At 52.6% G+C, this 25826-nt stretch overlaps 12 protein-coding genes and 1 non-coding gene across 13 annotated transcripts; 7 read left to right on the top strand and 6 right to left on the bottom strand.

Moving 5' to 3' along the window:
* Positions 1–150: 150 nt before the first annotated feature.
* Positions 151–2017, top strand: BJX68DRAFT_255139 (flavin-containing monooxygenase; the record flags this gene model as incomplete). Its single annotated transcript, XM_071042992.1, has 5 exons — positions 151–246; positions 295–353; positions 406–1121; positions 1176–1473; positions 1534–2017. The coding sequence occupies 5 exons, from the start codon at positions 151–153 to the stop codon at positions 2015–2017; spliced, it is 1653 nt and encodes a 550-aa protein (XP_070899251.1).
* Positions 2018–2386: 369 nt separating this feature from the next.
* On the top strand, positions 2387–3514 carry BJX68DRAFT_266594 (uncharacterized protein; the record flags this gene model as incomplete). The annotated part of the gene is made up of 4 exons (XM_071045541.1): positions 2387–2772; positions 2820–2897; positions 2952–3033; positions 3092–3514. 4 exons carry the CDS (start codon positions 2387–2389, stop codon positions 3512–3514), a joined length of 969 nt encoding a protein of 322 aa, XP_070899252.1.
* Positions 3515–5169: 1655 nt separating this feature from the next.
* BJX68DRAFT_255140 (uncharacterized protein) lies at positions 5170–7475 on the bottom strand (the record flags this gene model as incomplete). Its single annotated transcript, XM_071042993.1, has 3 exons — positions 5170–5778; positions 5828–6004; positions 6477–7475. 3 exons carry the CDS (start codon positions 7473–7475, stop codon positions 5170–5172), a joined length of 1785 nt encoding a protein of 594 aa, XP_070899253.1.
* Positions 7476–7974: 499 nt separating this feature from the next.
* BJX68DRAFT_236899 (Zn(II)2Cys6 transcription factor domain-containing protein) lies at positions 7975–9077 on the top strand. Its single transcript, XM_071040085.1, has one exon. The coding sequence runs from the start codon at positions 8019–8021 to the stop codon at positions 8964–8966; it is 948 nt and encodes a 315-aa protein (XP_070899254.1). The 5' UTR covers positions 7975–8018; the 3' UTR covers positions 8967–9077.
* Positions 9078–9081: 4 nt separating this feature from the next.
* BJX68DRAFT_236902 (Zn(II)2Cys6 transcription factor) lies at positions 9082–11146 on the bottom strand. The gene is made up of 3 exons (XM_071040086.1): positions 10862–11146; positions 10225–10813; positions 9082–10175 (listed from the first exon to the last, which is right to left on the bottom strand). Exons 1-3 carry the CDS (start codon positions 11116–11118, stop codon positions 9090–9092), a joined length of 1932 nt encoding a protein of 643 aa, XP_070899255.1. The 5' UTR covers positions 11119–11146; the 3' UTR covers positions 9082–9089.
* Positions 11147–11792: 646 nt separating this feature from the next.
* On the bottom strand, positions 11793–13514 carry BJX68DRAFT_90781 (major facilitator superfamily domain-containing protein). Its single transcript, XM_071049986.1, has 2 exons — positions 13128–13514; positions 11793–13080 (listed from the first exon to the last, which is right to left on the bottom strand). The coding sequence occupies exons 1-2, from the start codon at positions 13459–13461 to the stop codon at positions 12173–12175; spliced, it is 1242 nt and encodes a 413-aa protein (XP_070899256.1). The 5' UTR covers positions 13462–13514; the 3' UTR covers positions 11793–12172.
* Positions 13515–13767: 253 nt separating this feature from the next.
* Positions 13768–17594, top strand: BJX68DRAFT_275736 (uncharacterized protein; the record flags this gene model as incomplete). The annotated part of the gene is made up of 7 exons (XM_071047907.1): positions 13768–15044; positions 15099–15568; positions 15637–15866; positions 16109–16224; positions 16279–16596; positions 16656–17474; positions 17522–17594. The coding sequence occupies 7 exons, from the start codon at positions 13768–13770 to the stop codon at positions 17592–17594; spliced, it is 3303 nt and encodes a 1100-aa protein (XP_070899257.1).
* Positions 17595–17825: 231 nt separating this feature from the next.
* Positions 17826–18732, top strand: BJX68DRAFT_266602 (uncharacterized protein; the record flags this gene model as incomplete). The annotated part of the gene is made up of 2 exons (XM_071045542.1): positions 17826–18060; positions 18125–18732. The coding sequence occupies 2 exons, from the start codon at positions 17826–17828 to the stop codon at positions 18730–18732; spliced, it is 843 nt and encodes a 280-aa protein (XP_070899258.1).
* A 37-nt stretch (positions 18733–18769) lies between these two features.
* Positions 18770–19915, bottom strand: BJX68DRAFT_266603 (GMC oxidoreductase-domain-containing protein; the record flags this gene model as incomplete). The annotated part of the gene is made up of 4 exons (XM_071045543.1): positions 18770–19394; positions 19441–19618; positions 19654–19712; positions 19764–19915. The coding sequence occupies 4 exons, from the start codon at positions 19913–19915 to the stop codon at positions 18770–18772; spliced, it is 1014 nt and encodes a 337-aa protein (XP_070899259.1).
* Positions 19916–20416: 501 nt separating this feature from the next.
* On the bottom strand, positions 20417–20490 carry BJX68DRAFT_t90. The gene has a single exon. It is a non-coding gene; the product is annotated as a tRNA-Ile (tRNA).
* Positions 20491–20707: 217 nt separating this feature from the next.
* On the top strand, positions 20708–22107 carry BJX68DRAFT_90800 (P-loop containing nucleoside triphosphate hydrolase protein). The gene has a single exon (XM_071049987.1). The coding sequence runs from the start codon at positions 20747–20749 to the stop codon at positions 21557–21559; it is 813 nt and encodes a 270-aa protein (XP_070899260.1). The 5' UTR covers positions 20708–20746; the 3' UTR covers positions 21560–22107.
* On the top strand, positions 22108–23738 carry BJX68DRAFT_90801 (uncharacterized protein). Its single transcript, XM_071049988.1, has one exon. The coding sequence runs from the start codon at positions 22656–22658 to the stop codon at positions 23691–23693; it is 1038 nt and encodes a 345-aa protein (XP_070899261.1). The 5' UTR covers positions 22108–22655; the 3' UTR covers positions 23694–23738.
* A 408-nt stretch (positions 23739–24146) lies between these two features.
* On the bottom strand, positions 24147–24721 carry BJX68DRAFT_266605 (uncharacterized protein; the record flags this gene model as incomplete). The annotated part of the gene is made up of 2 exons (XM_071045544.1): positions 24147–24446; positions 24602–24721. The coding sequence occupies 2 exons, from the start codon at positions 24719–24721 to the stop codon at positions 24147–24149; spliced, it is 420 nt and encodes a 139-aa protein (XP_070899262.1).
* Between the last annotated feature and the right edge of the window lie 1105 nt (positions 24722–25826).

Here is a 25826-nt window from a genome sequence, read left to right on the forward strand (position 1 = left end):
GACTGGGACAGGACCCTCGGTAATGGTCAGCTGCCCTGTCCAGTCCATTTTCCGGCCGAAATTCCTATCAGTAAAGTATAAGGTAATGCAAATGGCGCAGCGCCCTTCATCACTTTGCTTGGCCAAAGTATCCTTGCGACACGGTTCAGAATGCAGAGTCCTGAGATTATCGTCATCGGCGCTGGTCCCTCGGGGATTGCGCTGGCGCATACGCTCAAGCACAAACTGGGCTTCACCGACTTTACTGTGAGTGGACTGGGGATATTTGAGCTCTTTCAGCTGACACAAGGATAGATCTACGACCGAGATGAAGGACCAGGGGGAACCTGGAGGCAGAATACCTATCCTGGAGTGTAAGTCATCCTTTTGCATTAGATTAATCGTCACCTCTAACACTCATCACAGCGGATGCGACGTTCCAACCATCCTCTATTCCTTCTCCTTCAACCAGAACCCGAACTGGTCCAAAGAACTATGCGAAGGCCCCGAGATTCTGGAATACATGGAGGCAACGGTCGACAAGTTTGACCTCCGCAAAAATATGCAATTCGGTATAGAATGCGTCTCCGCCTCGTGGGATGAACAAGGCTTCTGGGAAGTCCGCCTCCGCGACACCAAGACTGGCTTCGAGTACACACGCAATGCGACCGTCTTCATATCCGCTGTCGGAGGAATCTCGAAGCCTCGCGATACCAAGTTCCCTGGCATGGACAAGTTCCAGGGCGAGATCTTCCACACAGCTCGCTGGAACCACAAGTACGACTACCGGGGCAAGCAGCTGGCGGTGATTGGCAACGGATGCAGTGCTGCGCAGGTTGTGCCTGCAGTGGCAAAGGACGCTGGCTTCGTCAAGCAGTACGCTCGCAGTGCGCAGTGGTACCACGAGCGCCCGAATCGCAACTTTACGGCCTTTGAGAAGTTCTGCTTTCGGTACATTCCCCTCTGGGAGAGGTACATCCGACTGTGCATCTTCCTCATGAGCGATGGCCTGGTCGCGACTTATATGCCCGGCCCAGCTGCGGAGAAGCTGAGGGCAAAGGCCGAACAAGGGGCGCGAAAGTACATCCACTCGATGGCGCCTCGCAAGTATCATGATTTTATCGTTCCAGACTTTCCACTCGGTATGGCACCGGTATTCTATGCCTGACCTATATCTGACTCTTCTGTCCATGCAGGCTGCAAGCGGCGCATCTTTGATCCCAACTATCTGGAGAGTCTTCACCGCAGCAACGTGGAAGTCGCACCTGTGGGCATTGACGCGATAGACGAGACAGGAATCACCAGCAGCGACGGCAAGCACACTGAATTCGACGCCATTGTGTTGGCCACTGGGTTCGACGTCCAACAGTTTCTCGTTCCAATGGAGGTTTACGGTAAAAAGGGCAAGAGCTTGACCGACCAGTGGAGAGAGAGCCGAGGAGCGCAAGCTTACATGGGCACATATGTTCATAATTTTCCCAACTTTGCCATGCTGTATGTATACACCTTCCTCTCTTGACCTAGAGGTAACCGTTGCTAATCAACACTGTGCAGGTTTGGGCCGAACACGTTCCCTGCACACAACTCTGTCCTCTTCGCATCCGAGGTGCAAGTAGGATACATTGCCCGGACTCTAGTCGCGCCTATCATTGACAGGCGCATCTCTTCTCTGGACGTCAAGGGCACAGTAGAGGATCAGTGGGTGAACGCTCTGCAGGCGGATTTGAGGGGAACTGTGTTTGAGGCTGGCTGCTCCAACTGGTACATTAACAACCATGGTCGCAACTCGGCCTCGTGGCCTGGGTACGCGTCCACGTACTGGAAAGAATCGTTGAAGCCGCAATTTGGTGTCTTTAATACTTCGCCGGGGTCCAGGCTGTGGATGTTCAACATGTTGGCGAGATGGTTGCGGACGACCCCAAAGGAGAGCTATGCGGTGCTGGTCCTTGCCCTCGCTGGCCTTACGTGGAGGAAGAATCTTGGCTGGGCTGGCTCCCTGCGAGAGCTGTATGGCACTGCCATCCGCCTTGTACGATAATTTTACGTATCATCATTTCGTAGTTAATGCACTGATTGTTGTTTATATGTTTATTACTCGTAATAGCAACGGCGATAGCATGTTTCACTCGAAGTTACTTTTGGTGCGTTCAACTTACTGGCGTTAGTGGACTGGTAACTTCGAAAGATCGTCATGGCCCATCCCAGCCTAATGTACCATGACCCCAAGCCCATGAGTCATGGATTTACTCTGCGGAAATAGTAAACCCGCGGAGTCGCTGGATAGTAGCAGTCAACGCCCCATGGGGAGAGCCGGGGTCTGATCGTCGCTTGCGGTCAACTAACTGATAAGCACGCCGCATGGCAGTGTCAACATGTCTAACAAGTAAACTGCGCTCAACACCTCAGCATGATCAGTCAGCGTTCCATCATCTCAACAATCACCGCCAAGCGCACCTGGAATGCGCTCGGTGGAATTCATCCCAGACTCTCCCGGCCTACCCTCAGCTTGGTGGCCTCTAACGGCCGCCACCCTACGCCACTTGAAAGACGCCAATTCCACACCCGCCCTTCAGTCCAGGCGCCAGCGGGGGGTTCTCCAACCTCCGTGGCCGAGAAGCTCTCCCTCGCAGGAAAGGTCACTGTCATTACTGGAGGCGCCAGGGGCATCGGTCTCACCTTGGCCGAGACCATAGCCGGACTGGGAAGCGAGGTGGTGATTCTTGACGTGCTTCAACCTGAACGTGAGCTGTCCGAGCTTGAGAAAACCTATGGAAAGCGATTCGGGTATTATCGGTGCGTCTTACCCTTCCACTTTAGTGGCCTATTCCTGACGCGAGTAGTATGGACGTGACATCGAAGCCCGGCATGGACGCAGCGTTTGCAAGCGCGGTCAAGGACTTTGGACGTATTGACCATTGGTGCGGTCACCCCTGAACGGTGCGAGTTCTAGGAGACTGACGAATACGCGACAGTATCACATCAGCTGGAATTGCCCTCGACAAGCCGTTCTTCGAACACACGTGGGAGGACTCACGTCGTCTGCTAGACATCAATGTCAGCCACCCAGTATCCATGTTTTGACCTTGAATCTAGTCCCTGACACCCAACGCAGGTACTCGGATCGTTCTTCAGCGCCCAGCTAGCCGCCCAGCAAATGGTAAAACAGGGCAACGGCGGATCAATCGTACTCATCGCCTCCATCGCCGCTCATTGTGCGATCCCGGTGCAGTGTGTCTCGCTCTATGGTGCGTCCAAGGCAGCGATAAAGCTACTCGGCAAGACACTGGCCGTGGAATTGGCTCCGCATAACATCCGCGTCAACACTCTCTCGCCCGGTTTCACGGCAACGTCCATGTCCCGCCAGTTTACCGACATTCAGCACGTTTTTCAGACCACACCTCCCTTGAAACGTATCGGAACACCAGAGGACTTGGCGCTTGCTGTTGCGTATTTCTTGAGTGATGGGGCTTCCTATACAACTGGTGCCGAGCTTGCGGTTACTGGCGGGTTGCATAATGGGAGGATTGAAGTGTAGGAGAGTTACACACCTTGTTGTTCTATACAAGACATTGGGGAAGCGATAATCCTATACATACATAGAAGGAAGGTAATATGAAGACTTGCGCGCAAACAGCAGAGAGAATCTTGACGTTTATTAGAAAATCCGTGGTTACGACTTAACGGAACGCGAGAGTATAGATGTCACACTGACTGCCCCCATGCAGATCTTTGTATCCGCTGCTCCAGGAGCCTGTGTCGCATAATGTCCGACGGAGTTAGGGGATATTGAATCTAAACACCGTGCATTCCAGCACAGAATTCGAATATGTTGATAGAAGTCTCGCGAACTCGGGAACCTTCGAACGGGGATGAAACGATACAGTGGCTCAATTCCGCAGGTGGCGATGGTGACCTGATTTCGTGATTCATATGATAGTATGATGCCCCTGCAACGACCAACCGTGGAGGTGGCATTTATACTAGCCCGAGGACAGACAATCAGTAGCTCCTCTTGCGGGTCTTCACTCTAATATTGACCCCCGTAGCATCTGGGCCACAACTGCCACCAACATGAGCATGTGTATCTCTGGCGATGGCAGCGAGCAGCTCAGGGACATTTTCGCCGGAGGCAGCAGAGACCTCAAAGTATCGAGCCCCGAAATTCTTTGCCAGCTGTTATAGTAGCACACCGGTGAGCTTCCTTCAAGTAAAGGACGCGGACAAATATGAAAATATAGGACGACGTACCGAAGCGGCCGCTGTGTGATCTATTCTCCCCTTCTCCAGGTCACATTTATTCCCAACAAGGAACTTTACCGCAAGCGAGGCGCACTCAGCAACATCGCCAAGCCAGTCAGTGGCGTCCGCTAGCGAGCTCGCATCTGTAAGGTCGAATATCACGCAAATGCATTGCGCTCTTCCGATAGAAATTAGGCCGAAGCCGCCCAAATCGCTCTTGCCCTGCCGTGTCGCACTAAAATCGATACTCAGGCAATGTATACTTTGCGTACGGAAAGGCAAGTCTTACGTATAAGAGGGTGATTTTGGCCGTCTCGGTTTCAACCCCAGTGCGAAGCTGGATCGAGTCAGGGAAAGTCAGCCCGTTGTCTCCGAAGGCCTGACACGGTGGGAAACAATACCCAGTCGCAGGCTATGTGTCTTTCGTACGGGAAAGTGCTACTGAAAGTATCCCTGTTTATGCGGCTAATAAGAGCGCTTTTCCCGACGCCAGCGTTTCCGACGAGACGTAAATGGTATTGATAATGTCCCCTTCGCATGGATTAGCGGCCATCGACCCTTGACAGAGCCGGAACTCACTCAACGGAAGGGTTTGCCTTCTCAGAGCAGGAATCCATATTTGTTGAAGAAAGCCCAGTCCTTCACTCACCAAGGGAATCAGGTTGGGCGTTGCGGGACAATCTTCAGGCAGTAATCATTTAGGTATGTTGGTCAGGTGGTTCGTGTTTGACCAGGCACCGAGATTCAACACTTGCTCAAGTAGATCTAAACTCTCGGGTGAGTGATATTTTTCTGCCCTTTGAAAGCGATTTCTGTCATGTTGTCCATGACGGTTCTATTAAATGCGTGGGTTGCTGGCCGTCTACACATTGTTGATATAAATGCAAGTGCAACTCATGGGATAAGAAAAGCCTTATTTATATCACGCTGCTTTTGATCCAAGTTTCTTCTTTACCGCAGGAACTTCTTTAACAGAACGTTCAGCTGCGCCGTCATGTTGTCGTACAACGTCTGCCTCGTAACCTCGAACGAGTTGAAAATGTCCTTTGCAGACCCGATCGCAATCTGGTCCTTTCCCTGGATAAGTTGCTCCCAGACATCTTGGATAAACTCATCCAGAGGCATACCGATAAGATGTCCATCCTTCAAATCAGGCTGATGTTTCGTGTCGTGCAACTCGGTCTGCACGGCGGGCGGGAAGATCTCAATGACTCGAACATCACCCGGTCCATCTTTCAGCTGAGTGCGAAGAGCCAGGATAAAGTGGTGGAGGGCGGCTTTGGACGCCCCATAGTTGGGGCAGCGCATCATGGGGACGAGGGCCATTTGAGATGTGGTGAATGCGACGGCGGTCTGCTTCTTCTGTTTCTGCAAGTACGGGAGGAGGGCTTTGGTAAAGTGCACGGCCGAGGTATAGTTGGTCAGAAGTTCATCGTCAAAGATAGTCAGGTCCACAGTTTCGGGTTTGCTAAAGTCGAAGGGCCGCTGGATGCCCGGGTTGACGAATACACAGTCGATATCCGGATGCTCGGTGAAGACTCCTTGGAGGAAGGTTGGAATCTGACGCATGTTAGAGGAAAGCGCAGCCTGCCTTTTCAGAGTAACCTACCTGATCAAGCTTGGTGATGTCGAAGACTTTGCTCTGGACATTCTGGCCGGCGTGTTGGTTCACAAATTCGGCAAGATTCTGCTCTCTTCGCCCAGCGACGATAAGAGATACATTGTTATCAACGAACTTGCCGGCGAGGCCCTTGCCAATGCCCGACGTGGCGCCAATAATGAGAACCTTTTGGTAGATGGATGCCATTGCTGTTCATAGACAAGGGGAGGTATCGGAATAGCGATACTTGTTCAGAGGTCGGACGTTGCCTGGCTCTTATACGTCTTCCCAACGAGAATCGTTTGCTTGTGTGAGGGCCCTCGCGAAGGTGCCAGAAGTGATGGCCGATTTATCAGCCTAGAGGTTGTACTAGACCAGCCCACTATCAGAGGCATTCTTTCCTGAATAAGTCTAGTCTCCACCATCATCTGGCTAGACCAGTGGAGCGAAGGGTGGAGGCTAAACTACTTCTGTCGAGTTGTGGGGATGAACTGTGGTTTACAATCGCGGTCATGATGACTGTCTGTCATGACATGACACCGCAATCGGAGCGGAAGAATTCTGGATATGTATATCATGTCTTGATTATGCTACCCACAGAGTTGATGTCACTTTACGGAGTCTCATCGACGTTGTATACCAATTTGTATCCGCTAACCTTGCCCTCCCTGAGAAGCTGAAGACCCTCGAAAACCCCCTTTAGCCCACCAGCACGCACACTCGGACGGTGTCCCTTGATCCTGCCATCCGCCAGCAGTTTCTCCGCGATGACAGCGAACTTTTCTGCATGTGCCTTGTCCTCTGGACTCGCAGGCCAATTATCCGGGACATACTCAAACGCCTCTCCCGTTACTGTAAAGGCGAGGGTCCAACGGTCGTTCACGTTTTCTCGCGCGACATTAACGGGAAGCAGGGAGGTGTATTCGCCGCCATCAGTTGACAAAGCCTGGTCACAATATGCCGCCGACGTCTCGATAGCGATGGTGTCAAATACGAGCTTCAGATTATTGTTGGTGTACTTGCGGATCTCAGCTGCCGAATCAGGGTCTCTGTAGTCGAACACGACGTCCGCTCCCAGGCTCTTTACGAGATCAAAGTTGCTCGGAGAACATGTTGTGATAACAGTGTAGCCGGAAAGTTTGGCAAACTGAATACCAAGCGAACCAGAGGCAGTCGATCCGCCGTAGATAAGGAGAGGAATTGGCTCCTTGGTTGGGTTATCGGGCAGGGCAAGCTTCAGACTCTGGTACAGCGCCTGGCCAATGGTGAAAATGCCAACACCAAGGGTGGCCGCCTCCTGAAAGCTGATATTATCGGGAATGTGGAGTTGAACGTCCCCTTTAACAACAATGTACTCGGCAAAGGCGCCGTCCTGCGGCTGGACGGTATTGGAACCGTGGGCAAAGCCACACACGCGGTCACCTTTCTTGAATGACTTCTTCACGTCCTTTCCCACTAATTCCACGATGCCCGCATAGTCACAGCCGACCAGTAGGCCCGGGGTGTCAAAATCGTCAATGTCCGTCCAGTCCGTGGGGTTCAGGGCCACGCTGACTGTCTTGACGAGGATGTAGTCATCACGAAGACGAGGGATTGGGTGGTTGGTAACGAGCTCTGCCTTGTGAGGTGAGGTAATAACAATGGCTTTTTGTGACATAGTATTGGCATTCAACAAACGGCACTGGCGGAAGTGTTGTGGTAAATCTTGACGATGGCGCTCAAGAAGCCAGGTGAGGTGGCAGTTTATATCACCCTCACGATTATCCAGGCGAGACAAGACAATATCTACGATTGCCAGACAGAGCTTACAAACACATATCTGCCATGAGGTGTAATTTCTTGACCCAAGTTGACAAAGCGGTTCGTCATTCTACTCGTAATGTGCCTCGAGAGCGATGGGCTTGGCTATGATGAGGATGCATGACTTCGTCGCGCAACTTCTGTTTCAGGAACAGCCTATAATACAGCACTATAGCAACTGTAATATAGCCAAGGGACTGCAGGGTCTTGTACTCAAGGGATGGCATGCTTACAAACCGGCCAAAAGATCGTGGCAATGCTAAGCCACAATCGGCATAGTTTCCGCCCTGCCGAGAGCCGAAGTGCGGATGGTTGTTGCTCCGGCCTGCTTTTCTCCTTGAGGCAACGCGACAAAAGTCTCCGCCTCCGCATTCTCCCATCATCATTGATATCACGACAGATGCCGCCCACCCTGCGCCGGTCATGCCAAGGCTGTATCCGGCGGCGGCGCCGCTGTGACCGGCTGTGGCCAACATGTAGCCGGTGCCACACCAGGGGTAAACGCTGCGAGTACGCCAATATCCCGCTCCCTACCACAGTCCCATGGCCTTTGCGGTTGGAAATCAGAAAGAACTTTGAGCCCCGGGTCATCACCTTCCTGACCTCTGGGCTGGGGTCATACCCAGCGTCCTTTGCTAGATCCATGAAAACCCACTTTATCCACCCGGATCTCTGGTCTCACGGCAGCCCACCGGCTCCCATCCGGGATGTTCGCGCCCTCTGCCAATTACACGCCACCAACGCTGATAAGGCCACTGTCCTCCCATCACTCTTGCATAGGATATCCATCCTTGCCCGGCATATCTCCAATCCTTCCACCTTTGAGGACCTTCTCGCCTCCTCCCAGGCTCTCCTCGTCGCACAATGCATGGTGATCTTCAGCGAAGACCCATCCTCCCCTTACTCTGACAGTGTCAGCGACATGCTCTTCTCACTTGGCCACAATCTCTGGCAGCAAGCCCCAATTCAACTCTCAAGTTCTCTCAGCCCACAGCAAGCTTGGCTGTTCGGCGAGTCCGTACGGCGCACCATTATTGTGGCATTCATGCTGCGCAGCGTTTACTCGCTTACGAAGCGAAATTTTGCCCTCCGCACGCCTTTCGTTGACGCTCTCCCGTTTGATCGCCGGACGGCACTGTGGGATGAGACAATCGACACATGGACGGTTGTCCTACAGGACTCGGGTGACTGGATGGTCTCGCTCCATGGGTACACTGGCATCTTGGAGACCGGCCATGTTCATGCAATTCCGGAATTCGAACAGTTTATTCTTGCCGCCTGCCGAGGGAGGACGGTCGATATGATACCCTATCCAGCGAGCCCATATTCCACGCTCGTCACGCTTTAATGATTTATTTTGCGTTTAGATCATTGCATACTTTAGAATCTTCAGCAAACGGAGTTTAGATCCATCACAAGTTTTATTTAGTCGTCGCAAATATACTGGCTTATCATTATGCTTACACGAAGATCACGGCATCGACAGGCCCATCGCCAGTCTCTCCCAAGGATCTGGCTCATTCGTATGTGCAACCGATGCCTGCATCCCTTTCGCCAACACCGAAGTATCCCGGAGCCTCTGTATAATATTCCAACATTGATGCAACTTGAGCGCGCTTTTCGGTGTTCCACCACCCTGTCGGTCCAGTAGCCGGCGATGGTACGTGAGGGCAAGAACCAGAAGCGCAACCGCCGGACCAGGAAGAAACGTCGACATGCCAAGGCTATAGATCTCCTCGAACGCATCCGTGATGCCAACGAGGTACCGTTCCAACATGGTCGAGTACTCACCAACAAACGGGAACAAGACCGGGTCACCCATGTCTCTCATCTCCTCCATTACTGCGGCGTATGATGTTCCAAGATAGAGCAGTCGCAGCCACGTGCGGTGCAAATACATACTCTTCTCCCAGGCTGTGGGGTTCAACGTGATCGGGAAACTGTGCTGTGCCGCGGGTGGGAGATGACGTTCCCAGAACTGCAGCTCCTCCAGGTTCCGCGTCGCGAAGAAATCCCACAGCTTTGGACATACCCGAGTCGCGGGATTCTCGTGTTCGAACAGTAGACTTTTTACCGTGGTTGACAGGGCCGAGAACTGCGATAGCCGGCAGAGCTTCGTCTTTTCGACGAACAAAATCGCCTGCTCGGTTTGTTGTTCGATGCTCGACAGGACCTCGCAGTCGTCGACAATCGCCCGTATCCCAGGGGGTATCACCGCGATATGGAAATCACCCAAGTCAATCATGCCCACCTCCGGTGCCTCGCTCGCATGATGCTCGCCCTCGATCGTCATCATCGTCACTAGGTCTTCTGATGTCAGACGGGCGTGGTTGTACAGACTCCACCACGTCCGTTTCCAGACCTGGCGCTGGCGGAGGGTTAATGAGTTTGCGTTTGGGCTCCGGTGGAGACCAATTGATATAGCGAGCGAGAGGCAAGTACCGATCCAGTGGCTCGCGTCTTTCTCTGTGTTCTGGATATCGTGCCAGTGGACCAGAAGGAGTATTGCTTGGACGGTTGCTAGCCGGTCGTCTTCGCAGTGCAACTCCAGCAGCACCTATAATCTCATTATCATCTACTGCTCTGAGGTGACTAAGGAAACTTGCCTTTGCTCGCTGGCAGAGGATGTCCCGTGCAGCAGCTCGAGATGTGTAGCCCTCCTGGTTGATGCACGAAATATCCACAAAGGCCGCGCCGGCAAACATGACTGCATGGAAAATAAGGAGACTGATTGTATTCGAACCATCATTTTCCGCAATCGCAGTCAAGAATGGCTCTAGATCAAGGACTGGAACCTGAGGATGGACCCAGAGGATATAGCTCTTGAGCAACTCGGTGCGAAACCGAGCAGTCGGTACACATAATGCGCCCTTGGCCTCCAGGTACTGCAGATCCGCAGCGTCGAGACGGTCGGGTAGTGCAGTCACGTAGTCTGGGATCTGGACTTTGCGTGGTTCGACCACAGCGCGAGGTCCGAGCAGCTGGTGGATGATTGCGTGGTAGTTATCCAGGGGCGCGGTCGCAGACACCGCGGGACTAGAAGCGATGAAGCGAGGGTTCTGCTCGAGCTCTGTTTTCTGCAGCTGAGAGGCAAACAGTTCTTCTATGTGCCTGTCAGTAATGTCCTCGACGTGGATCCCAGGAGTCGCACCAGCACAATGAGTCGGCGGCGGAACCCGTGGCTTAGATCTCGATCTATACTGCTTAGCATATTTTACATGGAACCTCGGGCTCGCAACTCACTGCCTCTGCGCCTTGACCGACCCGTCGCATGGCAACTTTAATCGATGACAGGTCGTACACGGAATTCCCTTGACGCCGATATAGCATCGCTCCTTGCGCTTGACACAGTATGTACAAGCGCCCGACTCGGCGGTCCGGACGCGTTTCGGTGTATGGTGCATTGTTTCGAGTTGATGTTGAATGTTGACTCGGGCCGAAAGTTGGACAAAAAGGGAGCGGGCCTGGACAAAAAGTATATGTGGATGGACAAATTCCATGATTCATGGTGAGCATGTCATGGGCCTCTTGCCGGGTTCGCGAATTCCGCGGCTTTGTTCCGCGCCAGATCACGGGGTGCGGGGTTGCGATCACTCTTGGTTTATGGTCGGTACTCCGCACTTAGGGCTGCGTCTGTTTTGATGGTCGTTGGGATAAGTCTACTAGAGTAGGAAATGCTTTGGACAGTTAACAAGGTGGGTTGATTGGTGTTTATAATGGTTATATATATCTCGCCGTCCCATGCGCCTTCATCTCGGGTACCCTCGCCCCCGGCAGCAAGATCCAAAGCATTGGTCGCCTATGTGAGTTGGTGAGCTGCTGACATGCTGTCTGGGTTGGGAGGCTACATACCGTTATATGGCAGTGGAGCAACCTCTGGAGTTTGCTTCGGTTTCTTTGGTTCTTTCCTGCTGTCATGTCAGCCTCGGTTCAACCCTTGGATTCTCCGCTGGAACGCTTACTTGAAGAGAGGCGCTATGCTGTCAGTATCAGACATGGCAGCCCTATCTGATGGGTGCAGTAGACTGCGAATCTTCTCTTTGACACTTTCTCCAGCCATTTTCGCAGCTATGTAGCACAGATGGGCAAATGCTCTGAATCACACCACGGCTGCGCCGCCTCTCTATTTATGGCCAAAGACAGGACTGTCCCGTGGCCTTTTGCGCGTAATCCTTTGCAAAGTCAACACCGGCCAAGTGCGTGCGTGATACGCTCGCCTGGCATAGTCGGGCATTTTCGCCGAGGACGAGGCGGGTCTCAGATTGGACAGGATCCTCCGCCGAGCAAAGATTCGCTTGGCGCTCGTATGGTGCGGAGGGTAAAGTCGTATCTCAGCTCCCTTGGCAGGCCTGGACTCATTCTGGTGCTGCTTGGCCAGAATACCCCGTGTTTCTTATTTGGCGGGGTTATCTCGCATATTTGGAGGGGAAATGAGTGTTGCGCATGGGTTGATTTTTCCGTCTATCATGTCCCAAGGACGAGAGGGTGTCTATCTATCGACAAATTATCCAGAGATAAGGCGCCATATATCTCTATCTATCCACCGCTACCAGCTCAGAAGACAGTCGACCACTTCCAGCCCGCACAAACGACCCTCGCCACCACAAACGCAACCGTCGCCGCAAAGTACAGTCCCCCTCCAAACCCGATCAGCCCATCGTACGCCCCTCCATTGGCCTGGAGAATGGCCCCCGCAATGGGAATCCCTGTCAGCGTCCCGACACTCGCAACCGTAAACGTCGTTCCGTTCCGCCGCCCGTACTCTTCCACTCTGCACACCTGCGAGATACACACCGGGGTGAGGCTGATCGCAGCACCACTCGCGAAACCGAATAATATCGCATAACAAATAACCCCCGCCGTATTGTCCTTGATCGGCAGCCAAAGAGCAAGCGTTAGGATCGAGCAAACCAGCGAAGTCACAATCATCACATTGAACCGCCCGACTTTGTCCGCAACGAGACCCGGGAGAAACCGGCCGGGGACCGCACCCGCATTCAGCATCGGGATAAGGGCATACGCAAGGGTCCTGTCCATCCCCACATGCAGCGCATAACTAGAGATGTAAGTGATCGGGATAAAAACGGCGAATTCGACCAGGAAGACGGCTGCCGTCGTCGTCGCATACTTGACATCGCGCAACGCTCTGAAGTCGACGGCAGCGGATTTGCCCTTGGGTCGTGCAAGTCGCGTGCGGAGGAGGAAGCAGGCAGCGGTGAGTAAGACGGCTGAGAAGAGGGCGATAATGCGGATTGCCCAGCCGAAGCCGATCTTGGGCCCCGCGAACATGACAATGAGTGGGAAGACCACACCTCCCAGACCTCCTGCAGTGCATGCCACACCAGTCGCGAGGCCGCGCCGTCGATTGAACCAGTGGCCGATTACAGCGATTGCCGGGTTGAAGAGGGTGCATGCTGAAAGGCCGCCTAGGACGCTGAACGAGAGGAAGATTTGGAAGTATTCTGTGAGATGTTAGCGCAAGTCGATGACAACATAGTAGCCAGCATACCAGTGCTGAAACTAAAGAATAGAATCGATGCGACCATGCCAACTGATCCAGGAATCACAACGTAGGCAGGGCCGTAGCAGTCAAAGATCGGTCCGGCTTGCGCTCCGAAAAAGTAGAGGAAAAATGCATAGGCGCCGTAGATCCATCCGATGCTAGACTCCGAATAGTCTTGCAGTTGGTGGGTGCCAGTCCATGCATGAAGCGTTCCAAGTGTGTTGAGAAGGCCCATCGAGGGGATCATGGCGCACCAGGCGCCCAGTACGACGAGCCATGCCTCGAGTCCACCCTCTGGGTAGTCGGTGACTTCTTGCTCTTCCACGTGTAGATCTGACATTCTAGGTTTGCCGCATTCCTGTAGAGATGTGCGACCCTGCTTCTTGAACAACTGATATACTGCTGAGGTCCGTCATCGTTCGCCGGACTGGCTGAGAAAAAAGGAGGAAAAGAGGCAGCCGGCCATCTTGAAGTCTTATTGGGCAGAGATTGTGCTTGTGAATCGTGGTTCGCTGAAATCATTCTTTGATTCGCTGGTGCAGTGCGAGTGGATAGGCCCACTTGGACAGCCTCTTCATTTCGCCGAACTGGCGGACAGAGGGCAGTGTATATCAAGCACCCAACGGCCAATCTCTTCTCACCAAGCATGAGTTCGCCAGTTCGCCGACCGTATCGGTCTAAACGACATCCACCCTGTGATCGATGTCGTCAGAAAAAGCTCCGGTGCGAGAACCTCGGCCAAGTCGCCTGTCAGCGGTGCCAGGCCAGTGGCGTATCCTGTTCATTCAACCGGCTGCAGGTTCAGAGCCCGCCTGCAACGAGTATCCCGGCAGTCTTTAGTCCAACTTCACAGCCGACGTACGTACGTGATGCGGTTGTGCCCGAATACCAAGCTGAAGCGGCCATTTCGACTATCGAACCGGACCCGATCGGCCCTCAGTCTGAATCGTATCTACCCGATGACCCTTTTGCATACCAAATCTCCGAGCGGGCGACGCCTCAACAGGCGATCCAAACTCTGGATCTACTGCCTGGCGTGTGTGCACATGTCATGGGCACATCCGGTGAATCCGACCCATTCCTTCTCCGCCACTGCAAATTCGACGACTACGGCCTCTTGCATTTCCAGCACGTTCGATTCCGTAATGCCGGCGGGGTGCCTCTTGCGGAAAAGATCCCCGTCCATTATCTGGTGACTGATGCTGCTGTCTATGAATCAGCGAAACTGTCGACTAGAACCTGGAGGCAGGTGTCGCCGCGAGATGCACTTGACGCCCTCATACCAGCAGCACACGGCCAGCGCCTCGTATCTCTTTTCGTGACACACATTTTCCCCAGCTTGCCCATTGTCCCCCATTTCATCGGTTCGGAGAGTCTCCATACAATCCCCGTGCATCTCCTTGCAGCTCTTTACGCTTCTGCGCTCCCATTCGCGAAATTCGACGAAGTCCTCTCTCTTTCATACGCCTTTGTACCACCTCCAGCGGCCCAGCTATGGCGCCTAAGTCTCGATCTGATCTTGGAAGAAATACATACACCTCACCTTTCAGTTCTCCAAGCTGGGCTTTTATACCTCCACAAACCCTATGATGGTCCACAGCAAACTTCAGTCGCCGATACACCATTCCTGTGGTCCTTTATCGGCATGATGGTTGGTCTTGCATCATCCTTAGGGCTGCAGTTCGAGTGTCGCCCCATGGGTATGCCGCTATGGGAAAGGCGTCTGCGCCGCCGACTCTGGTGGGCGATCTACATCGAGGACAAATGGCGAGCGCTCCTTCTCGGCAGACCACCGTATATCCGTCAAGATGAGTGGGATGTCACCGATCTCGACGAGTCGGACTTTGAAGGCGCGCCTGCGGACAGGTTCATGCGGATTGGGAAAATGGCTCGAATAGCCGACGATATACAAGTTTCGTTATAGTAAGTGCTCCTCAGTAGAGACAGATCCTGCAACGGCCCTGCTAATACTCACAGCTCCCTCCGCGCCGCCCAACGCCTCTCACCCAACCTCCCCGACTCACTGCAGACTGCCCGAATCCTGCTACGACAGCTACAAGAATGGCTTTCACTCCTCCCACCACCAATGCAGAGCAGCACATCTGACCGTCCGGAACTCTCGACATGCGTCCATTTCGCCTACCTGTTACTAGAAATATTCATCTTCCGCGCGCTACTCCGGCCAATGGTCCGATCTGCGCCGCCGCCGCGTCTCGTTGACGAAACCGAGCCTCTCCCACTCTTCCCTGACCTCAACGTGGACGACTACATCGCGCAGATAATTGATGTCGATAATTTCGTAAGCGAAGAAGAGCCCGCGATAAACATAAATGAGGAGGACAAATCCGTCCCTATTATACTAAATGCAGCGGAGAACTGTGCGGCCAGTATGCTCCGACTCGTCTCGCGCATGGAGGCGCGCGAGATGTCGACATTCTGGTACTCATGTATGCCCTGCCTCTCTTCTACCCTCGTCAAGTGCTCTCGCTATTTAATTCTCGCTAACACTTGAAAGGGTGCCGCATCGGCTTCGCAACAGTAAGCAACTTCATGGTCCTCCTCCTCGTCCAAGCACCGACAAAAGAGCACGCCATTCGCGCAAAGAAGCTGGTATATATGTGGCAGCAAGCGTTGCAAAGCCAGAGTAACGGGTGGGATATGATGGATCTGGGGCTGGTAAGATTGAATGGACCGTTGAGTATGGGGCTGGCGAATGCGTTTTATCTCCCCCAGCACGTGAGGGAGGTTGTTGAGAGTGTAACATAGGAATGAACAAGCATCTATTGAATGCCAAAGTATTTGAGCACATAATATAACGATCAAATGATTTCCGCCGGAGTTAGGGCAGTTTCTCGTTTTGCGCTGTTGCAAGAAGGCGCGATCCACATGTCGACAGAAGGCGTCGCCGAACAATTTTACATAAAACCCACTGTAACCCGGGACATTGGCAGTCGCTCAGTTTATCTCAGCAATCGTATTAAATGAAGATGAGGCTCGCAAAAATTCCCAAAGTGACGCCATCAGGCCTCAAAATCAACCAGTCCCGATTATGGGAGACGCTTCACGAAACGTGCAAATGGGGCGCCGCCCATCGCTGGGGAAAGTACGAATGATTTAATGCCTTCCCCCTTCATCTCTATCTAATCCAAATTTACAGGGAACCCCATGAGACCGGAATGGCCCGTCTAACTCTCTCTGACGACGACGCACGCGTTCGCCGCTGGTTCGCCGACCAAGTCCAGAAACTCGGCTGTGCGGTCTCTGTCGACCAGATGGGAAACATGTTCGCGAGGCAGAAGGGGAAACGGAACTCTTCCAGACCGATGATTGCGATGGGTAGTCATCTCGATACCCAGCCTCGTGGTGGCCGATATGACGGAATCCTTGGTGTGGTGGGTGCACTTGAAGTTCTCCGGACGATGAAGGAGAATGGGTTTCGGACAAACTATGATGTTGGGATTATCAATTGGACTAAGTATGTTCACTTATCTGTACGTTGAAATCTGTGGGCGCGATGCTGATATTGCTGTATAGTGAAGAGGGCGCCCGTTTCCCTAAATCCATGTGCTCGTCTGGCGTCTGGGCCGGCGCGATTCCCACTGAGGACGCCTGGAACCTTCGCGACATCCATGATAACAATGTCACTCTCAAGTCTGAACTCGAAAGACACGGGTATCTCGGGGACATCCCCTGCTCACACGAGGCACACCTGCTCGGCGCCCATTTCGAACTGCACATTGAACAGGGACCCATTCTGCAAGACACGGGTCGCTCAATCGGGGTCGTCACGGGGGCGCAGGGATATCGCTGGCTCAAGTTCACTGTCACCGGACAGGATGCCCATACAGGGACAACGCCATTCAGCGCGCGTCGTGACCCTCTCCTAGCCGCTTCAAAGATGGTGGTTGCTAGCAACGCAGTGGCCAAGCGCTACGGAGCTCTAGCATCGACGGGGATTCTGAAGATCCCTGATAACTCGTCGACAAACACAGTGGTCTCCGAGGTCACATTTACTCTTGATATCCGGCATCCCGAGGACGAGGTTGTCAAGACAGTGCAGGACGAATGTCTGAAGTCTTTTGCGGACATTGCTCAAGAAGAAGGCAAAGGGGTCAGCTTCGACTGGAGGATTGATACGGATTCTCCCGCTGTCAAGTTCCACAACGGCTGCATTACCTCGATTCAAACGTCGGCCGAAGGGCTAGTTGGTGCGCGGGGCTGGATGGATATCACAAGTGGTGCCGGGCACGACAGCGTCAATACGAGTCGACACTGCCCGACAGCCATGATCTTCATACCGTGTCGTGATGGAGTCAGTCATCATCCGACAGAGTACTGTACTCCGGAGGATTGGTAAGTTCTATCCTTGCTGCACCGGCGAGTTGCTAACAAGTGGATAGTGCCTTGGGAACTCAAACCCTGCTGGAGAGTGTCGTTCACTACGACAAGTCCCTGCTAGCGAAGCAAGGGTAGGCCATATAAAGCCATACTATATCTTATACGAACACAATTAGTCAAATGGCTTCGGGATTTCAGTATGTGGGATGAATTTCGCCACTACTCCCAGAACCCAGACTTACCATATCCGTCAATGTGATATCAGCGCATCATGATGTCAACATCTTCCTCACCCGAAGAGAAATGGAATACTGTAGCAAAACCTTATTAACGCAACTACTATTAATCTCTGCTATTCTACTCACTATGGCCACGCTACATCATTCGCTATCAAGTCTGGGCCCAATACACCCGCCCAAGATAGACAAAGCAAGACGACATCAGGTCAAAGCTCACCATGTGAAAATCCAAGTGCACGATCCGCTTGACCACGAGGCACCCGCGATCCTACATGAACCCCGCAACTACAATGCGTCGGCTGTAAATAATGCGGCTGTTGTGCTGATCAGCGGGGCAGGAGGGGGCGTCAGCGGCCCATCTGGTAAGACGCATCGATCGCCTATTCCAGCTATTCGGCATAGACCATAACAGTTCTCGGCGGATAGGAATCTACCCCTCCCTCGCCGACAAACTCGCCCTCCTCCTCGGCATCCCAGTCGTCCGACTCGACTACAGAGTCCCCGCACGAACGCAGTACTGCGTCCCTGACGTAGTCGCGGCAATGGACTACCTCGAGGAGAAGTTCGAATCGAACAACTTCGTCATCGTCGGCTGGTCTTTCGGCGGCAGCCCCTGCTTCACCGTCGCTGCACTCGAGCCCGAGCGCGTCGTCGGTGTTGCAACCGTCGCGTCGCAGACTGCTCAAACGTCGGGGATCTCGAAACTCAGCCCGCGGCCTCTTCTACTCCTCCACGGCGGTGGCGATACCTGTCTTTCGCCCTCATGCTCTGAGTCGCTATACCGACAATACGGGACCAAAGGCCATCGAGAAATTAAGATATTCGAGGGGGATAATCATGGACTTTCGCTGAATGCACCGGAAGCCGAGGGTCTACTATTCGTTTTCGCGGCAAGGACGCTGGGCTTCGACAAACAGCTTACGATGGCGTCCATGGGAATTGCTTCGCAGGATTGGGTAGGCAGTGAGGGTGAGCGGGTTGCGGAGATGGAGCAGGGGCATGATCTGGAGGGGGGCGAGTCGTTGAATTATTAAGTTGCACACCGTAAGGTAAAAGTGGTAAATAATCCGTTTAGCGGTATCCGGCATCTTGTATAACCACATCCGCTGCCTTTTCACTGATCATAAAGATTGGTAGTTCAAGGTATGCTCCGGAGACCCGGGGAAAGACAAGAGCATCGACAACGCGTAGTCCACCCACACCCCGTACACGGAACTTCGAATCCAGGCATGCGAACGGGTCATTATCGCTACCAATTGCACATGTGCTACTAGCGCGGTGTGAGAAGGCTCGATGCTTAATGGCCTGCTTGACGGCGTCACCCTGGACGTGAGCGTCCGGATGTTCCTCCACTTGCTCGCCGACCACTTTCGAGACCCTGCTAAACATTTCCTGAGCAAGTCCCACACCTTCAGCCATCGAGCTCAAATCATGATCTGCGCCCCTGCGCTCATCGAAAAACCTAAAGTTGATACCGGGCGTGTGCCGCGGGTCCCCAGAGCGCAGAGAGACAGTCCCCACCCGCTCATTGCGGGGATGAACCTTGAGAACATTCCAGCAGAATTCATCAAACGTTGAAAATTGCCTTGGAGTATTCGGGGAAGAACCCCGTAAAGGAGATTGGTCCGCCAAAGAGGAACAGGTGCCTGGGACAGCAGTCGATTTCCCGAATAGCACTCGTACTTGCCAGTGGTTTCTTTCTTGGTTAGCACCAGGCTTAGAAGGCCCTTGCGTGGCAATACATACTGTGGTCCTCTGCATAATCCTTGCTAGTACCCTGCTCCTTCGCATGCCGGATCATTTCTTCCCTCACTCGAGAATGGACTCCGTCTGTCCCGACCAGAATATCACCACAGTAGCCTGGTCCATCTGTTGTAGCGACTTCAACTGTGTCCTGCAGCCTTTGGACACTTGCAATGCCTTTCTGTGTCAATATCTTGGACTTGCTGGAATACAGTCGTATAAGACCTTCAGAAGGTCGGTCCGCGCAATCCAGAACAGCGGGTACCCAGATCTTTTCATGTTAATCAACAATAAAACACAAGCTAGGATATCTAAAACATACTCCTCGGAAGCTAGCTTCTCCCATCCATCCGTCGTTGTAATTGACTCGCCATTTTCATCACGATAGTCCTTGGTATCAACAACGTTCTGGGCCTCCGGCAGGAGCGCATCATAGCACCCGAGCTGATCCAGGATTCGGAGCCCAGTGGGCATCAGACATACGCCCGTGCCAACCTTTGCAACAGTCTCTGAATGCGCCTCGAGCAGAATACGATCGATGCTATTCTTCTCTTAAACCAATGCCACCGCCAGCGATGAGAACTTTGCATGGTCTGAGCGGGTGAGGTGTCATTCTGAATAACGGTGATCAGGTATCGGACAATAATTCAAGCAGGTAGGTAGGTATGGGGGCGGCGGGCTTCAAGAATACCGAATTCGTAAGGCGTCCAACGCCGTTGTTCCATCCCCTATGCTTGCTGGGCATCGTCGACTCAAAGGGAAATCAGTGACATGGGTGTTTAATGGCTGATGCTGGTTATAGACGAGTTCTTCACGGGTCACTATACGCGTCTCTATACTCAGTTAAGGCGACCAGCCTATACGACAGCGACGTGACGGGGAGGTGTTAGAATAATTCCCAAAAAATATGCTCCAGTTCAACGGGCCCCCTGTGACCGCGCACTCAGGGGCCCCCGCCAAAAATATAAAAAGATGTGGTCCCAGAGGGGGTCGAACCCTCGACTTTGACGTTATTAGCATCACACTCTAACCAACTGAGTTATGGGACCTTTGAATGGATTCAATGCGGTCGTTTCCGTGTTTACAAATGCGTTTGAATTCATCAAGAAGAGAGCTTGGTAGGACTGGCAGATGCGCAGGCTGATGTGACTGGTGGTGGGTGATGAGGCTAAACGCCCACCTGACTCACCTTCTCGTATCCCGGAATGTCCCGGGGTCGATCCCGAGTATATACGAAGCGATCCATCCCTTGCAAACATCCTCTTTGAATCAGCACATCATCTTCGACCTTTTACTACCACGTCTATGCCGCTCACACGATGCATATCCACACATTGCCGTCTGACTGCCTACGGCCATCTTCTTGATCCCATACCGACGGTCCATGGCTTCATATCTTTCACTAGGTCTCAACAGTCAGCGAGAGGATATTACAGCCCTCGCCAACGAATAAAACCAATTGAAGAAAAAGTCTCAACAGCATTTCGCACTACGCCTAAGAGTACCTTTATCGGTCGCGAAAGGGAACTGAAGAAAATATGGGACTCACTCCGCCCGCAAGAGCCGCCTAAGCGCCGCGTGGCCGTCCTCCACGGTCCAGATGGGCTGGGAAAGACGCGACTAGCCGCGCAATTTGCGCAACTACATAGCGAACATTTTACTTCAATATGGTGGGTTGATGGCTCAAGCAAGAATACCATGCTTGCGTCACTGGCCCAGCTCGCATCGAGACTCCCGACAAGCGAGGTCCTTTCCTACCTATCGCAGCCAATGTCCGGAGGAGGCATTCTCAAACGCCAGTCCTCCATGGTATCAGATTACCTTCGGAGCAGTATGGACACTAGATGGCTACTTGTTGTTGACGGAGTCGCTGGCGATATGCCTAAACTGGTCGACTTCGTTCCCGGGGGCGATCATGGTTCTGTACTTGTTACGACTACCTCACCGCAGCCGCAAGTGCTCGAGGGTGAATGCCATACAGTGAAACCACTAAGCCCACAAGAATCTCTGGCATTGCTTACTCATCTCACCTCAGATGGAGCCGGCGAGGTACCGAGCAGTGAGATCGAAGAACAGGGTAAACCGTACATGGACCCCTGTTTAAGCATTCCCAAGTAACAAGCTACTAGCAAAGATGATGCTCACTCGCCACCTAGAGGGCCTTCCATTCGCCCTCATACTCGCTGCTGCATACGTCCGACAGACCGGATTGAGCACATCAAGTTATCTTAGCCTGTATCTGGCGGCGCGTAGGGCAGCACCTGCAACGGAGGAATGCCCTCTAACAACCGCCTGCAAACTGTCATATCAGGAAGTCAAATTATTGAATCCGCTTGCTGCGAACGTACTGTTCTTCCTCTCATGCTACAACCACACCAATATCGCAAGCAGCGTTTTGGACCATGCGCAGCATATGCCAAGAATTGATGCACTTCTGCAGTCCAGCAGTCACGAAATGCGTCAAGCGATTAAAACCCTTCAAGACTTTTTACTTATCACAGTCTATTCCGAAGGTAAATCAGAATTCTACAACATCCATCCCATGATCCAATCATGGTGTCGCAGCATCATTTCGACAAACGAACAAAAACCACAGAATATACAAGCTACTGCTCTCCACTCACTTGGGAAGATGGCCGCCGCCCCTACGAATCGTCAGGAATCCGACCGTGACGCCAAGGAACAATCCCTCCTACCTCACGCAGACGAAATGCGCGGACTCCTCCAACACGCTTCCGCCATACCATCAAGTATCAAAACACTAGAAGCAATCATGAGCATCGGCTCGCTATATCAATCCCAAGGCCTTCTGTCTGAGGCAGAGGGCATGTACCTCCACGCCCTAGTGCACGCAGATAATATGTACAGCCGATGGCATCCCACAACGCGACGAATCTTACGCACATTGCGGCGTATACGCTTCCAGCGTGGCCGAATGGGTTATCTCATTGCGCAGTATTGGTGGGTGTCTGTGCTCCTTAGGACCTGGCAGCTCCTCGCGGGGAGTGTTTTGATCATCTTGAGTATTGGGACCTGGTTGATTCTGGCTCTCATAATATTCTTTGCCTGGCTTGTTACTCGACTTGCGTGGATGGATGGACAGACCGACAGCGACAAAAGGGTGGATTTGCATGGGGAAAAGAGAGGAGAGGAACGCAGGAGTGTATAATAGTCGGGGTTTACGTTTCGGGGTAATTCATCGGCAAAAGATTGTATGTCTCGGCTTTCTTATCGTTGTTGGGTATCGAACTCGCTGTATTTTGTACTGGATAAACTCAGCGTTCCAGGAACTCTTCTAATTACTGAGGGTACCTTTATTACCGCACGCGCTGGCGGATCAAACAATGTCCCGGGCATCTGGAGTAACGCCCAAATCAAGCAATGGAAAACCATTACAGATGTTGTGCACGCCCGTGGTAGCTACATCTTCTGTCAGCTCTGGGCGTTAGGGCGCGCAGCAAACCCAGAGGTTCTCGTGAAAAGTGGATATGATGTAATCTCAAGCGGCAACCTCGCGATATCAGAAAAAATGGCAATCCCAAGACCACTATCCGAAGAGGATGTTAGCAGTTCCATTCAGGACTACGCTACCGCGGCTGCAGATGCAAGCAAGGCAGGGTTTGATGGTGTTGAGATCCACGGTGCAAATGGGTACTTGTGTGATCAATTCTTACAGGATACCTGCTATAACAGGGTCGACCAATGGGGTGGTAGTGTCAAGAATCGCTCACGGTTTGGACTCGAGGTGGCCAGGGCAGTGGTTGCAGCGGGTGGAGCACATCGGACGGCGTACCGAATCAGCCCTTGGAGTACTTTCCAAGGAATGAAAATGGAGGACCTACAATCCCAGTTTACCCACCTTGTTCAGAATCTGGGCTCGTTGAATCTTGCATACTTGCATATTGTTGACCCGCGTATCTCGGGATCCACGACCGTCGAGGCAGACCATGAAGACCATGACTTCCTCTTAGATGCGTATGGGAATAAGGGCAGTGATGGGAGTGCCCATGTGGTTATTATGGCTGGCGGGTTCACAGCGGAATCTGCGGAGCAGACTATCAAGGATTACAAGTCTCACCGGGTAGCGGTTGCTTCTGGTCGCCATTTCCTTGCCAACCCTGATCTGCCCTTCGGAATTTTCAATGGCGTCGACTTGAACAAGTACAACCGGCCGACATTTTACACGCCGAAGGAGCCGGTTGGATACATTGACTACCCCTTCAGTGACGAGTTTGCGCAGGCACAAGCATAGCTATCACATTTCATTCGAGCGCTGCTGGCGACTGTGTCTGTATCTCATCTTCGTTAGTACAAATTCAAAACTTTGGACTTGTACTAGGGACTATCTAGTGAGCGGCATTATAAAGAGGCAAGGGTCAAGAATGTTTCTTGCCTGAACGAATATTAAGCCCCTAAGGGCTAAGATTAGTGCCTTGAGAAATGACCTACATAGTAGAAGTGCGTTTAGATCTCGAAAATCTCCTACTTTTATATATTACTATACATAAATAGTTATCGACCTTGCTGGTACATTCACTGTGAACCACTACTGCAGGGAGGATATATATAAAGCAGAAGATACGCGTTAGGCTATGTAGGTATTTCTAATACTATATCTCATATGTGACTTTGCACTGGTTCTGTTGTTGTCTAGAGTACCAAAGAGAGACGAAGACCATCTAGTAGTAGAACATCTTACGCCTCCTCAACATGAACAATAAACCGCGCCAGCCACTCCATGCAAACCGCACACATCATGCTGATCGTCCGGAAATGCAGCGGGAGCAACTTCGACGCGAAGATCCATGGAGTCCTGTTCCAGGAGAGCCCATAAAATATCGCGTAGAGTACACCATGCCGACGGCGGCTCGGGCGCAAGCTTCGCTCGGCGGGAGCGAGTCGAAGGAGCCCTGAGCTGCGTGTAGATGGTGAGGTAGAACATGGCGATTCCGGCGCCGACGGCGCCGACGAGGAGGGGAAGGCGGCGGTCAAAGAGGTCGACAATCTAGATCATGAAGACGAGAGTTGTGAACGTTTTTACGAGGAGGGAGACGCCTGTTGCGAGGAGTTGCAGACAGGTTCCGGAGAAGCCTATGGACCCGAAGATTTTGGGGAGTAGTGGTTAATCGCGTTGATGCGAAACAAAAGTCAGTGTCGTACAGAACAGAACCGAGACGGAACTAGGACATGCGGAGGAAAAACAAAATGAACATACCCGGTGAGATTCTGCAGGAGCATGGGCAAGACCGCAATGATGATGCGGTTGGGGATTCCAGGCATGGCGCACTTCTTGACCATCTCGCCAAACCCTTGCTTACCACCACTAATGTCCATCTGATGGTTGACCGCAGCCCCCTCCGCGCATTCTCATCGAAATCACACCAGTCCAGCTCTTCTCAAGCAGCAATGCTCTCGCCATCTGAACCAAAGCCATATACGACCCGACTTCAGTCTCCAGCGGCAAAACACGCATATGCCGAGACCAAGTTAGACCCAGCGGAAAGTCCTCCTGGAAGAAGCGGCATCGCAAGTTCTTAACAGTGGAAATTGAGAAAGTTCATAGTCCACGATCTCCTGGTAAACAAACTCGAGAGACGCGAATCCATGAGAGGAAGCAGCTTCGATCTTCTTGGGCAGTGAGTGGAAGGCAGGGAGACCAAGTGATGAGGTAGTGATGGCCAGTTTTTTGCCCGGCATCATGAACTGAGCTTCAAGACTGTTTCTGAGAAGAGTTTCCTAGACAAGAATTGGGGCTTGCCGGGAGGACCCTTCCCATCCCAAACCACCTCCTGAAAAGCGGGACAAAAGAGATGGCCCCGCAGTGACGAGAAAGGCGGACACCCGTTTAGCCCAGGCCGCAGGCGTGGAAAATGTATCTTGCATCCCTGGATAACCCTGAGATTGGAAGAACGTACTATGATTGTCATCGGGGTCTAACCTCTCTGAATTGACGGCCAGTGGGGTTCCCCGCCATCGATTCTTTGGACAATTCCTCGATTGGGTCAAATGGGAGTGTTTATACGAAGGGAGGGGCCGCGATCCCTGACATTCACTTTCCCACCCTGCATAGCCGGCCAAGGAGAGTCTCACTAGATTGCCACTCGCACGAAGGACCTAAGTACGATTCGGCATGGCTGAATGGCCAGTGGAGTTGCGTGGGGAGCCCATGCGGCGGCCCATCGCCGACAACCCGCTGCCAGGGTTTGGGCGCGGGATGTTTGTCCCCCATGACCGCGTGGAGATCAACAAGGGCTTCGGTGCGTGTTGTTATCATGTTGAACCACGTGGATCTCGATTTGGCAGGACGGCTCAGTAGTTAGGACATAAAACAGCTGGTAGTTTTGCTTTTCTGCTTTCACTTCATTTTATAACATTGAATCAAGGA

Source organism: Aspergillus pseudodeflectus, assembly GCF_044049435.1.
Source record: "Aspergillus pseudodeflectus strain CBS 756.74 chromosome Unknown BJX68scaffold_20, whole genome shotgun sequence".
NCBI classification, from domain to species: Eukaryota; Fungi; Ascomycota; class Eurotiomycetes; order Eurotiales; family Aspergillaceae; genus Aspergillus; species Aspergillus pseudodeflectus.